We start from the raw sequence: 14,793 nt of genomic DNA on the forward strand, positions 1-14,793 counted from the left end.
GAAGATAAAGATGTTATGCTTTTGCACCTTTTTTTTTCTTTTTTTTTTTTTTGGTCAATCCAAGTGGTAGAGCTTTCTCTTTTATCTTGTATTTCAGGTAGGTAATTTCCAGTCCTGAAGTGGATAAACCTATCAACTCATTTCATATGCAGCACTGAAAAGTCATCAGATGCCAACACTTCATTACTTAGCTGGGAAAGATCAAAACTAATGACAGATGAAACACACTCTTTCTTGTTATTAGTCCCCTGAGTCATCCAGCTCTCACTGTACTGCTCTTTATGCTTTGCTGCCTGACACTATATAACAAGCATTATTATTGTTGTAGGTAGCTCCTGTGATTCATTCCTCGGGCTCACCCACCTGTGATTTGTGGGTGAGATGAGCTGCTATGACACTGCTTTCCTCTGGGCTTTCTCACTACATCTGACCAGGCTACTGAGACTGTTGGTCTGCTTTCAGCAGGATTTTGTAATGTTTAAATACATGAATTCCCTATTTTTACCAAGCATACTACAAGCAGTGTTTAAACAAAGACAGGTAATTAACAATTATTTTAACAGATTTGTTCATAAAAATAAACATCTCATTAATCTTAGCAATTTCTCAGGTATAGTTGAAATAAGCATTTTCTGAAATCAGGAAAAACAATGAATGAAAATGACATATGATGGCATTAGTCTTTCTAAAAAAATAGGAAAAATGCAATGTATGGAAAAGACAGTATCAGATTCATATCCAGGAATGAGCAAAAGAACTAAAGACTTCACACTAGGAAAGGTAAATTAATCTTTCCACTTTAACTCAGAAGATGTTAAAAACATTGAGCCAGTAACAACCCGTATGAACATATTTTGCTTGAATACTTTTTATTCTGTCTCTGTGTGTTCTTTGATCAACCTTACATTTCTCATACTTCTTGCTCTTTCAATAAAAACACCAGTGTCCCACATTCACACTTACATACCACTTAGATGGCAAATTCTCCACAAATTTTATCAGCAAGAATACCAACTATTATACACTTTAAAAGTTCTATAAAGCACCACAATGGTATTCCATAAAGACCACAAGATACCGCCATATCCGTCTTTCCATGCTAAGACTGACCAGCACACTTCTCCACTCCACAAAGACCCCCAAAACCAACCCTTGAATATATACAGTGCTTTATCTATAAACTCTGAATGCTACTTTCTGCTTGAAAGCGAACAGCAAAACTTTGGCATTTACTTGCTGTTTCTCCTTAGTAAAAATAAAAATGAAATTCTAGAGCTCCTTCTAATCCCTATGATTCATATGTCAGTCTGTATATTCATCATTTCAAGTAAGAGTTTTTCATCCATTTCCAGGCCTAATGGTGAACCACGTTCCAGACATTGCCTTCTTTTTATTGTTAATGCTCTAACTGGTGTTAGAAAAAAAATATGCATGTGGCAACCTTCAATTACCTGCAATTATTATTGTTGACTGGTAAAGTCTATATAAATCTTCATTACTCCTCAAAACATTTTAAGACCATAGAGGCAGCAACAGCAAGCACTTCTTTTGTCCATCAAAATGTGTAATCATGGAGAAGGAACAAACTCTCCTATTTTTTTTCCCTTGGATCCTTTAACATTTCAAAACAAAGCCACAGCATATATCTGAATATTAACATTATTATAACTTTTTTTGCAGGCATACAGGGTTCCTGCGTTACTGCAGTCTAGTCAGCCATCAGCCACTATAAGCATGTGCCTTCAGTTAATGACCATGACTGTGGTCATCCGCATTAACGATCAAAAGTGACTTGGATCTATAGGCAAGCATTCATAAAAAATTGGCATTAAACAGTCAAATTTCCTAAGAACCACTTCAGTGTCATCTCCAAGCCCAGTTTTAGATGCCCAGATGTGTAACCATGCTTAAAGTTACTGCAAAAACTGATTTGATCCCTCCTTCAAGAAACTCACAGTTCATGTGATGCATAACCTGTTTAGTTCAGAGATAGTTCCAGGCTCTGCCAGAGAATACACTTTTAGAGCAATACAATTTGTAAACCCTAACCTCCGGTGTGATCTTTACACTGAAGATTATGTGAATGGGCATAAGGAGACTACATATTTCACAATAAACCCAGGTTATTTCATTCTCAAAGACAGGAAGCTATTACTTGAACAGTGATGGTTTACACCTTAGTGTGGCTTAAACAAAACTACAGTTTTCAGCAGAATTTCTATTTACAGTGACCAGTGTAGGATCTAAACTATAATCTAGCAAATCTGATTTCAGGAAATTGTTTATTAGGGTACATAGGTATATTAGTCTTTTCTGCAAAGCTATCTATGCAAATGCATTTATTTTTTGCATCCAGTCTGAGTCTGCTTGAAAGTAAGATTGTGGATGAATCAGCATGATGTGAACCATCACAACAAAGACCATCTGCTACAGAGCATTGTGCATTCTCCCTTTTCAAAGACCTAATTGTACTTATCCTCTCAAGCACTAGCTGGATGAAGTAATTCAGTGAGAATCTGTAAAGGCTAGGGTCTTAAAAAAAAAAGTCTGAAATTGTACATCATACAGCTACAATGTCCCCAGAGGAAGTGAGCTAGTCAGGATGAGCCAATACAGAATTAGGCTGAAAAAGCCACGAGACTGTATACATCTGATCTGCAACACTGAATGATGCAGATCTTGGTGAAAAATAATTTTTGAGTGCAACAAAACCAGAAGAAGCTACAACACAGAATAATTCTGGAGTGTTTTGTATTTATCTTAATTGTCATGACATAGTAAAATACACTACAGATGTTCACTGGTGAGTACAATATGTTGCAGGTCTGCAAGCAGAAGTAAAAGGGTAGTTTGCTCCTAGTGCTGTACTTCCACTTACTCTTTTATGCTGAATCCTGTTCTCCAGTAATTGTTTATTTCTCTGTATAAGCCCCATCATTTCTGTTAAAGACTTCATAATATACAAAATTGCTCACTGTATTTGCCTAAAAGAAGTATATTTTTATAGCGAGTTCCTCATCAAAAGAACTCAAATGAATATTATTAACATCATTAATGCTAAATAGCTACCAAAAAATCTCTCCACACAAATTAATTATGTATAAACACAGAATAGGTGCTAACAACTTTGGTTTTACCCCCTTGTTTTCAGAGATTTTTATCTGGGCATATTCAATACACTGGAGCTCACTCAAGGATTGGTGTGGTTTTTTTGGTCCCACAATCCATCTCACTTCCAGCTTGTGGGTGACTGGAATGCTATTATCCAAATTAGTCTGCAGTTCACCATCTCCAGTGAATTTACACCATAAAGTTGCTGCATCAAGACAGCCTTATACATTCCTAAATGCAGATACAAATATGAATAGTGATCAGCATGTGTCTACAGGTTTGCATTCTTCTTAGTCAAATAGCTTGCAAACTTATTTTAAGCATATTTTAAACAGGTAAAGACAACTAAATTATTTACTTCTGAAAGATTTCAATAAAGGAAGTGAACAAAAATGTTGTTTTTTTTTTAATCCAAGCAGCTTGCTCACAAATACACATGTACCACTATCAACATCAAGCAATTTATTTGGTCTCTATGGATGCATGAAATATGAAGCAATATAATTAATCTTTTTTTTGTTTGTCAAAATTTCACAAGGTAAAGTAATATTTAACTTAGCATTATTTCTCTTTGTGTTTTCCTGAAGCACAACTATGTGTATAGCCTGTAAAGAATTATCTGCATTTGAAATATTTCCCTGTGTGGACATTTTACTTGTGTTTCATTTGTGAAAAGATTTAAAGGGTGATTCAGCAAATGTGGTAAAACAATCATGTCATCCTATTTCTCATCATATATATCATAGTATTCTATTCAAAAGTTAAATTCTATCTATAAAGATCCTATTCCCCTGGGTGACTTTGCTAATGTTGTCACCCTTAAATATATATGGTCAGTAATTCTGCAGTAAAAAGTGACTGCTCTTTCAACTAGTTCTTTTATTTGCTGGTTTTTTTAGAAGTAGTACTATGAAATAAAAGTCAACAAAAATACAAATAGAGTTCTTGCTTTTATACCAACATAATTAAAATGCTACCCCTTAAAAATGTATTCCTACAAACAATTTATAAACATCCTTAATTTTTATAGGTTGTTTGAAGGTCTCTTAATGGTCTTTTCTAAGTGCTTGCAGGAACATGACTTCATTGTATTAGACCTTCCCATTCTGTTTCTCCTCATTAAAAAAAAAAATTTCAAATTTCCAATTTTTATGAGATGTAATCCTGGACAGATGGTGGCATTTAATACATGTTTTGCTTTTATGCACTGATACAGGTTCATATATATCTCTCTATGGATGCATGTGTGTGTATATAGATATATATGCATTTCTTTAACTAGAAAGCATATGCTCATGATTTGGTAATTTTCAAGTGGATGCTTTTATGGATAATAACAGTAATATAAGCTGTTATTATATACATTTTAATGATTATCATAATGATCTTTAGACAACAATATTCCCATATCTCCTAGTAATCAACAGTTTTGAGTTCAAGCTGAGATTTGTTTGCTTCATATACACAAACTTGTATTAATGGAAACCCACTACGTGCAACAAAGGTTTGAAGACTTATGATTCCTTCCAAGCTAGAGAAATGACAGGAAAGTAGCTTAACTGAACTAAAATGAAACTTGTGCTGTTCTGATTTAGTGGTGTGTAGCAAAAATTACTACCCTACTAGTTAAGAGAGAAAATAAAATTAATCCTACTATGTTGATAATTAAAGTATAAAATTCTTCTTTCTGTCTGGACAGAATGATGTCTATAAATACTTTATATGTAAAGATCACCTTTTCCATTACAGAATCTACTTACAGTATGGAAAAGGTAGGTTCAACAATGGCATCTATTTGAAAGGAACTCCATACCCACTGGTAGCACAGAAAGATACAAATATAAATGCATAAACTGATATAAAAGCATGTAAGCAAATGAAAAAGTATATTATGCAAGTTAATTAATAAATGGACAGACTTCGGTGTCCATGACAATACTGACTTGAATTAGCTATAAAGTTTACAGCTGTCTTGCAAATCACCACAGACATCTCAGTCTTAGCTTCTTGGGCAGAGACAACCAGCTGTAAAAGCTGTCTCTAAATATAATAAAAGTCTACAGCCAGAATTCAGTATGCAGTTTTTATCTTCATGTACTGCCCTAAACACTAAAATCATATTTGCCACGAAAACAGGTGAAAAAACAGACATGAAATCCAGAGACTCTGCAATAAAATTATTACCATTTTCAAATAATTGACTTTTCATAGTAAACTAAGTATTCCTTTCACTTAATATACAGGACAAAAACATCTCTGTGTAAGCCCACTACAGTGTGAGAGAAACAACAACAAAAAAAAAAGTATAATTAAAGTATATAATTCAAATGTACCTTCTAGATTATTGTGAATTCCCCATAGCATTCCATTAAAAGTGTTCTCCATTTGATCACTGCCTTACATAAAGTAGAGTAGAAACTTTAAACAGAATGAAAGTCACTGTAACTCTTACCAGAAAAGACACTGGGGATCTTGGAAAGAAAACTTTTGACTGTACGAATAGGTATCCCATTTTTTTCATCTTGCATGCGTGCTATGACATCTTCCATCTGAACACAGAGAAAACAAATAAAAGAGAGAATAAATAAATTCATAATTCTTTCCTACAATAAATTCTCCAATAAATCCTAGTTCAATCTCTGAGAATGACAGAGTCACCCTTAATATTTTTTTTTAACTTTGAATTTATACTCTCTATTTTTATTGAACAGGCTAAAAAAAAAATGCAATTAATTTGTGGCCAGTGGTAGACGAATGTATGTGCCCAAAGTCTCTTGAGAAAGAAATACCAATGCAGAACAAAGATACTTAGTTAAAGCTTTTAAAAGAAAGAGTTTAAAAACGTTTTGACTGTATTTCTAGTATTGCTCCACATATAAAAGCAAAATAGATTCATGCAGCATTCTAGGGGACTGATGCAGTTCTCAAAAAGGCTGTTCAAAACAAAAATAGAGCTTTTAAATTCAAATTGGAAAATCCTTGTCTTTTGGGTCGAAAACAACAACAACGACGACGACAATGACAACAAAAAAAACCCCACCCCAGCAAACACCAACATGATGCAATTTTGCATCCCTGGAGACAGCAGGGATTTATTTATTTAAGGTAATAGAGTAAGGTAATAAAATCATGTTGCTGTATTTTATTTATAATTTTACATTAGCTCATATTTTTTTGCAATTCAATTTTGTACGCTAACTTACTCCATACATTTGATAAAGTACACCCAACGCAAAGTTTCACTTTCATGTGAACTATGAACAGCAGGCTCTTTTACTGGGAAACACAAAGAATATTTAGATAGTCATTGGCTGATAATTCAATAATATTATGATAAAACAAATTAAAACTATATACAATTTACAAAATAGCCCACATGAAAAAAAAACCACTCTGTGACAAAGCATTTTATATTATTTTAGTGGTAAATCATAAAAAAAAGTTCCATTTCACTTCCATCCCCTCAACAGGTTCCCAAATAAATCATTAAATGTCTGCAACTGGGCTGTGTTGAGAAAAGAGACTAACAAAGTTCTCTTATACACCCTTCTTCCACAGAAGTTAGATGACCCAGATCAGCAAAATGCAGACCAGTGTCGGTTGCAGCTGTACAATAGTTGCCCCAATGGGGGAATTGTGCAGGGCTGGGAAAGGGAGCTCAGGTCATAGAATCATAGAATGAATGTACTGGGTTGGAAGGGACCTCTAGAGGTCATCTAGTCCACCCTACCCTGAAAGAAACAGGGATATCCCCAACTAGATCATGTTGTCAGAGCCACATCAAGTCTGACCTTGAATGTCTCCAGGGATGTGGCCTCCACCACCTCCTTAGGCAGCCTGTTCTGGTGTTCTACCACCCTCATATTAAAGAGCGTCTTCCAAACTCCAATCTAGATCTACCCTTGCCTAATTGAATATCATTGCCACTTGTTCCAGTGCTAGATGTCCTTATAAACAGCCCCTCCCCAGCTTTCTGGTAGGGTCCTTCCAGGAACTGAAAGGTGGTCTTAGAGCTGTCTCTTCTCCAGGCTTGAAGTCTCTCAGCCAGTCCTCACAGGAGAGGCTCCAGCCCTCTGATGGCTTTTGTGTCACCAGAGGTGTACACAGTGAGAACTTTTTTAAAAAACACTACCAAAAAATGGAAACCAATTTGTTTGGCTGCTCATGAGAAAACTGTTCGTACAGTGAGTGGCTGGAGGCTCACATGTTCCACATGCTTATGGCTCATACATGATCAACCCAAGGAACTCTGTTCCAGTGGAATAATCCAAAGCAGCGCACACAAGCAGCCAATATTGTTAGCAAAATGTGTCTTCCACAGGATTAAGGAATGTATGAATGCAAGAGAAGAAAAGAACCCATGTTCTTTCTAATGACTGTCATCTGACATGGAATTTAATTCTTTAAGCAGCAAAGGCTATTAATAATATTCCCAAGAAACTATCAGCCAGACAAATTGTTACCTATGAAATGGAACCTGTTACTCCATTTATTATACAGATAATACACAAAGGATTGTTTCAAATCCTTCTAAATTGGGTTGGTAGTCTTAGGAAGCCCTTAAATGAAGAAGAAGTCACTCAAATTAAAGTGAGTATCTTCGTTCTAAACAGCCCAGTAAATTATAACCATAGGTGGCATGATCTTTGAACAGAACAAAGTTAAATTTGATAATTTCTTACATCCAGTGTAAACTCACAAGAACGTTGCTAGAACTTCAGAGTGAATAATAACCTGTATCACACTGGGGCAGAATTTAGAAGGCAATTAATACATAAGACATCATCATATGGATTACTACAGATGTAGGACACAGCCCTGGAACATAATTTTGCAGGTAGTGATATGCAGTTACCTCTTCCTCAGGAATGCACAAGAGTTCAACGATTTAATGCCTACTATTCCTAGTACCATCAGCAATCAGTCTCTTGAGAGTATATGGAATAAACTGTCAGCTGACATTCACATATGCTTTCCAAAACTTTCTTCATGAACAGGAACCTAAACTCTATACCTAAACTCTATAAAACCTAACTCTGCCAGGGACTGTAGCTCTGGTTTTGATTGCCAAAATGACCTCTAGGATGTCCACACTGCAAAATTACACCTTCCCCTGCCTGTCCAGCTCAGATCATTGTTCTGCATCACACTTGTACAAAAGGCAGCTCACACTCCAGACAGCAGCATTGTGAACTGCCTGGTAACTTCAGCATACAAAGACTACTGTATCAATAAGTGGGAATGTTCCAAGACAACATACCACACAACAGCAGATTCCTAATTAGTTACAGTTGATCTGGGATTCTGTATATGTCATCTGTTAAGATTACAAAATTCTTACTTGTCCGTTCTTGCACAGAAATCTAAGTCACTTTGTGTTTTGTGGTTATCTTAAACATAAGAACTCAAGAAAATGAATGCTTGTTTGGTTGGTTAGGTTTTATTAAATGATTCAACTGAAGAATCAAACTCATCTAATCCAACATATGCAGGTGCACAGTTTCACTTTCATTAGATCTCATCCCTATTTCTGTTTCAGATCGTTTAAATTCAGCAAATGTATAATCCCTTCCACTGAAAAACATCTCATTTAATCATATTTGGGTAACAGCACTCAAGGCACTTCTCTGTCATTCATCAGCAACTAAGACAATGAAAAGGGCAGAATAGTTTAATTAGAATGATGAAAGGAAATCTTCTTCTAATTTTGCTCAAGAAGTCTAATCTGGGAAACAAAATACTATGCTAGATAATAATTATCCTTCCCAATGTATCATTGTTTGCTTCTGAGTCACTCAAAAGTAAAAATACAAGCTGCTTCTCCTTACCATAGAATTTGGCTTTCACAAGTTCCCTTCTTATATGCTTACCTGGCTGAACCTGACTAGCTCTAATCATGCAATGAGATCTCTTTTAATCCTAAACTTTCTTAAACGACTCAGAAAAAACAAATCCACAAAGAGCAACTGCTTCCTGATCACCTGCAAATGAAGCTCAATGTGCTTGAGAAAAGGAATGTATAAACACATTTTTTAGCTTTTCAGTCATCAGTGATACACAATTAACAAGGAAAGTGTAGCTAGAAGGAAGTTCACAGTACAGGAAGGCTCTACAGGAGCCTTTGTCAAAAAAACTATGCATCAAAAAATGTGCTATTTGCCAGTGAAGCAATTCTAACCCTAACAAAAACTCACTTAACCTTCTAATGTATTAGCAACTCAGACCAAAGTTATTAATATTTAAAAGTTCACTTGTCTCCTTGTGAGGTCTTAATCTTGACGTTAGGATCCTATGAGATCAATTTCAAAGATTCTATGACAACAGTGGAACTGCATCTTATATAAGGCAATAAGAAAGATAATGATACTCTGCAATAGAAATGCTACCGAACACAGAAGCTATTGCTTAATGATGACAACTGATTCTGCTCCAAAACTCACTAGTTGCTTGGCCTGGAGATATGCATGACTTAGCCGAGGGGCAGAATCCATAGGAAGCTAACAAGCCCACAGAATCAGTCACATTTCTTTTCAGAGCCTCTACTTGCTGAATTATTTGACACTATAAAATTAAATGTCAAATCAACACAAAAGTTTCCAGTCACATTAAATGGATGTAATGAAGAAGGATCAAAGCTATATACCTATGATGCTGACAATTATGCCTGGTGTTCCTCTCCTACTGCAGTATGAAGACTGGTGTGAGCAAATAGTTGACACTGTCCTCAAACAGAATACTTTTAGAGAACCAAAGACATTTTAGCTCTGCATGTAACAAACTCCTGTATTAAAGCATTGTCTTAGGTCTGCATTTATAATTATCTATTTGTGAATTTATATTTAAGATTCAAATTTATTTGCCCTATTTATCCATACTGTGTCAGATACAGCAAATAGGTAGTGTTACAAATTGGTTGTAAAACAAGGGTGCTACTATACATACTAGCAGTATATGCTTACATTAAATGAGTGTAGGACAAGCTTTTGTCATTTGTTAAGAATAATTTGGGTTATTTTGAATTTATTTGGAAATCTGTGCCAGTTCCATGCAAATATTGAGACTTGATTTTTTACTGTTTAGATGAACAGTCCCATTCGGGTAGTCCCTGCCACCAACACTGCACACTCACCACTGATAGATTCTGTACATTTTGCTGATTTAGAGCTGTGGATTTAGAATTATAATTTTTAGCATGTTCTTGTGTTACTTATGCATCTAAACTGCTTAAATGACAGAATTAGCATTTCCTTTTAAAGTATCTTTTTCGCTTTTCATTCCTGTACCCTCCCCATTTTGAGCAGTTATACGAAATTTTGGATATCAATATCTGGACAAAGAGAGCGCCTTAGGGACAATGAACAAACATGTACTTGCAGAGATAAAGCTAAGCTACTATAAAAGAAGTATTAACCATCTTTCAGTGGTGCTGAATTTTTAATAACAAAGTTGATGGAAATAAATCCTTCTTAAATATGTTCCGTCAAATAGAAAAAAACCCTCTACAATCTTCCTGTGAAGTTTACTGAAATCATATCAACCATGCAAGATCAGTTAAGTTATTGGCATCTCAGATACTCATTACTGCATAGCAAAGCATTTTCTACAAAGTTCCTTTACAATATTTTATTTGAAAGACAGAGTAGCTGACAAAGAAATACAGTTTCAGAATGAAAGCTGTTGAGGGACTTTTAAGATGTCAGGTAATGATAGGATGAGGGGGAATGGAAAAAAAATAGAAATTAGTAGATTCAGATTGGATGTTAGGAAGAAGTTCTTCACCATGAGGGTGGTGAGACACCGGAACAGGTTGCCCAGGGAGGTGGTAGAAGCTCCATCCCTACAGGTTTTTAAGACCAGGATGGATGTGGCTCTGGGCGACCTGATCTAGTGTGATGAGTCCCTGATCATGGCAGGGGGGTTGGAACCAGATGATCCTTGAGGTCCCTTCCAACCCTAACAATTCTATGACTCTATGAGGTAAAATAAAATAACATTGAAACAGAATTTTGTTGAACTCTTTTTAATATTTTTGGAAAAGGATAACTTAAAAGCAGACTCCAAACTCCCACGATTAACCTGTAATCAAGTGGCCTGTTTGGAAGCTACAACTGTCAATGATCCCTCGATAAAGAATGGGCAGAGGTTAAACTCCATCACATAAAACTGTACAACACTGAAAGGAAAATCTTTAAGGTAACAGAGTTCATTCTGTTGACAGTGATTTATGCCAATAAGTTATCTTTTCTTCCAGGGAATTCTAATGCTGAGCTAGTGGTTTGATGCACCAACATGTCACACAATTAGAAAATACTTACAGAGTCCTACGTCTAAATATATAGGGCATACATCCAGTTCACTGCATATATATTAATAATGCTACATGGCTAGACAGTGAAAAACAGACTCTAAAAGCTACTTAACTGCTATTACAGAGAAAACATAACTTTGATAGAATCTATGATCCTGATTCTGCTTTGAAATCAAGAAAAAGTTCTAGAAAACACTACACTAACCATATGAAATAGCATATGGGATCGCAATTCCAGCGCCCTGTCCTTCATGAAAGTGCAATTCCAAACAACAACAAAAAATTTGTTAAGTAAGGACAAAGGATATTTTGCTTTTAATTACTTGCTTCAAATACTCTTTACAATTGTTTCATATTATTGATACTTCTGAATTTATTTTGTACTCTGATCTTTTGTGGTAGTTTTAGGCTAAGCCTTTAAAATTTTTTTCACAGATCTTGAACAGAAAGTAGTAAAGATGTAAGTCAGTCACTATTGGGCATAAAAAGGAAAATAATGATCGTTCTAAACAATCCATTGGCTAGATAACAGACTTAAGCTAGTAATGTAAACAATTTCTCTCATCACTTCCTCAGGCTGGGAGATACTAACTTGCTTCTGCTTGAACTTGTCTGCACTGCTTTTGTTGTGACTGATACTAACTTCTCTGCTTCTGTCTCTTGTCCCTTTTGTACAGAGGGCTAAGGGGGAGGCAGGGACAGAGAAGCTAGTATCTTCCCCTGGTCCTTGGCCAGGGTGGTGCTTGTGCTATTTATTAATTGTAAGCATCTTTAAATATTGTACATACTGTATATTTTGTACATAATCATTGCATTCCATACAGCTTTCATTTGCTTCCAACTGAGCTGGTCTGGCAAATGTAAGGGGGGGGGGGGCAATTTTGAAGCCACCACACCTTTTTAAAGACAAGAAACATTTTCTATGTTTGTGAAATGTCACAATCAAACACAAAATATAAAAAACTATGCCCTCATGGAAAAATTACCAGTTCAAATGAATTTGGTTTATGTTTAAATTCCAAATAAAGAAAAACATTTCAGTCTATTTAGCTTACAAATTATTAATCAGGACTACATCTTTCTCAAATCTTGAACGCTGTTACACAACAAAACCAGAGAAAGCTTATCCAAAGGACTTAAAAATACATCCAGTTGGTGAAATTTCAAAACCACTGAAGTCAATGATAATTTTGGAAACTATTTCTGCTTTCAGTAAAATCATTATTTCCATCACAGGTGTAAAACATTGCTTACAATGACAGAGGAAAAGGAAGCATCACTATGGGTACTTGAGAAGGAAATAGCTTGATTAAAGGGGCTTGGTGAAAGAGTACTTAAATTACTAGAGATACTTCTGTAAGAATATTTCATTCAGAATAAAATAATATTTTTTTTAAAACAGCTGAAACTATAAATACTTATTACTTTGTCAGGTCATGAGTTGAGCTTGCAGGCTGTGCTACTGAAGAGAGAAATAATGTTTCTTAGGCAAAATACATATTTTAAAAATATGCTCTTTCAAAGCCAAGACATTTCCTGAGTTGGAGTGACTATTTGTGCTATGATGGTCCTGACATTCAAAATAGGGTCTCCTGTATATTTCAGAAACAGACACACTCAACTGGAAATGACCTTTGGGATTCTAAATGGAGTTTTCAAAACCTTATTCCAAAGTTTAAAGGTTTGGATTTTTTCCCAAGGATGAATAAAAGAAAAATTCAACAAATAAAAGTTAGAGCAGATTCCAGTGTGTGGTCAGTGTATGGATTAAGATTTTAAAGAAAACACAAGCACACATTTTTGTAGGAGATGCTAAAGGAAGATTAAGCTAGCTTATACATATGTAACTCATACAAAAGCGAACAGTAGCTAATGGCACAATTTGCTTTCATACGAAAACACTCATTAAAATACTAGCTATAAGATATAGCATAGTCATGATACATTCATCTATCTAGAAAAAAAGTTACATTTCTCAGGCCAATACTTACAACTTCCATTTACTTGGAAATATTTTCATTTAATTCTAAAATCCAAGGAAAGAGATGATTTCTAAATTGGTACAGCTTTTCTACATCATCTGTTACTAATGGTTTTAAATCTAAATTTGTCTGTTTAGAATCTCTTTTTCCTTGCTTGTCAGATGATCCCAAACATTACAAAGCTATAGCACAGCAGCAGATCATTTTAGAAGCAGCTATTTCTAAGCAAGGAGGAGACCCTTGGGAAAAAAAAAGGCTAAATCATTATACTTCACAAACAATAAATAGGGAGGAAGTAATCACAAGAAATGCTCAAAATTACATTGGCAAGAACAACACTTCAAGGTAAACAATATGAAAATGGAATACAAACTTAGAAAACGAGACTGCATGTATTTTGAGGTTCTCTTAACTTGACAACAGCTGATGAGGAAACTGATCAAAGCACAGGGTTACTTTCCCATTCACAATGAAACTGCAAGAAGGAATATTGTAGAACCCTAGAATGGTTCAGGCTGGAAAGGACCTCCAAGATCTAGTCCAAACTCCCTCCTCTTCCTCCCCACCAATCCCCTCACTCCCACCCTCAGGAGGAACACCTTCAACTAGATCAGGTTACACAGAACCCCATTGTAACCTGACCTTGAATATTTCCAATGATGAGGCTTCTACCACCCCTCTGGGCATCTTGTGCCATTGTTTCACCAACATATGGAGAAGATAAAGCCTAAGTAGACTGGTGATTTCTTCATTGCTTTCTGCCCTGTGGCAGGGGAAGACTTAAGGCGGCAAGCTGGTCTTCTACTAATATTTCAGCATTTAGAGAACTGAGATACTATATAAAAACTCTTGGTCCTTTAAATTGCTCTGAGGCACTAACTTCATTAAATACAGAAATGCTAACATCAAAATTGATTTTTCACCTTTTCAACTATTAAATTATGCTCTTCAAAAAAATCTGTCCTTGGTAATTGCACTACAATATGGTAGGCTTTCAGTATCAGTTATGTTTGGCATTTAAAAAAAAATGCACTGCTGATATAATACAGTAATGTAGCATTTATGAGAGATGGATTTTCACAGTAGCCTGCTCACAACTCATTTGAAAACATTTATTTTTTTTTTTTTACCAAATCTGAATAGATAAATATCAGACAGTCCTGGATATTCTGGTTGTGTCAGTTCTTAAAGCGTAATTCACCATTTTCACTTTACTAACATTGTAAATGAAAGGAAAATAAACTAATCACTGAAGTATTCATCCACCAAGTGAGCAAGACAGAAAGAAAATGGATAAAGTCCACAATTATAGTATGTTCTATATGAAAAAAAAAAAAAAAAAAGAAAAGATGACAGGTATTGAAATAAATGAAACAGAGCATTTAAATGATT

At 35.2% G+C, this 14,793-nt stretch overlaps 1 protein-coding gene across 10 annotated transcripts in view; it reads right to left on the reverse strand.

Moving 5' to 3' along the window:
- Positions 1-14,793, reverse strand: part of RGS7 (regulator of G protein signaling 7) — a 250,979-nt gene that overhangs the window by 140,343 nt on the left and 95,843 nt on the right. For all 10 annotated transcript variants that reach the window (XM_054162305.1, XM_054162303.1, XM_054162304.1 and 7 more), the window contains one exon: positions 5,564-5,660. In XM_054162305.1, coding sequence (XP_054018280.1) covers positions 5,564-5,660 — 97 coding nt within the window. The remainder of the gene's footprint in view (positions 1-5,563; positions 5,661-14,793) is intronic.

Source organism: Dryobates pubescens, chromosome 6, assembly GCF_014839835.1.
Source record: "Dryobates pubescens isolate bDryPub1 chromosome 6, bDryPub1.pri, whole genome shotgun sequence".
Lineage (NCBI taxonomy): Eukaryota > Metazoa > Chordata > Aves > Piciformes > Picidae > Dryobates > Dryobates pubescens.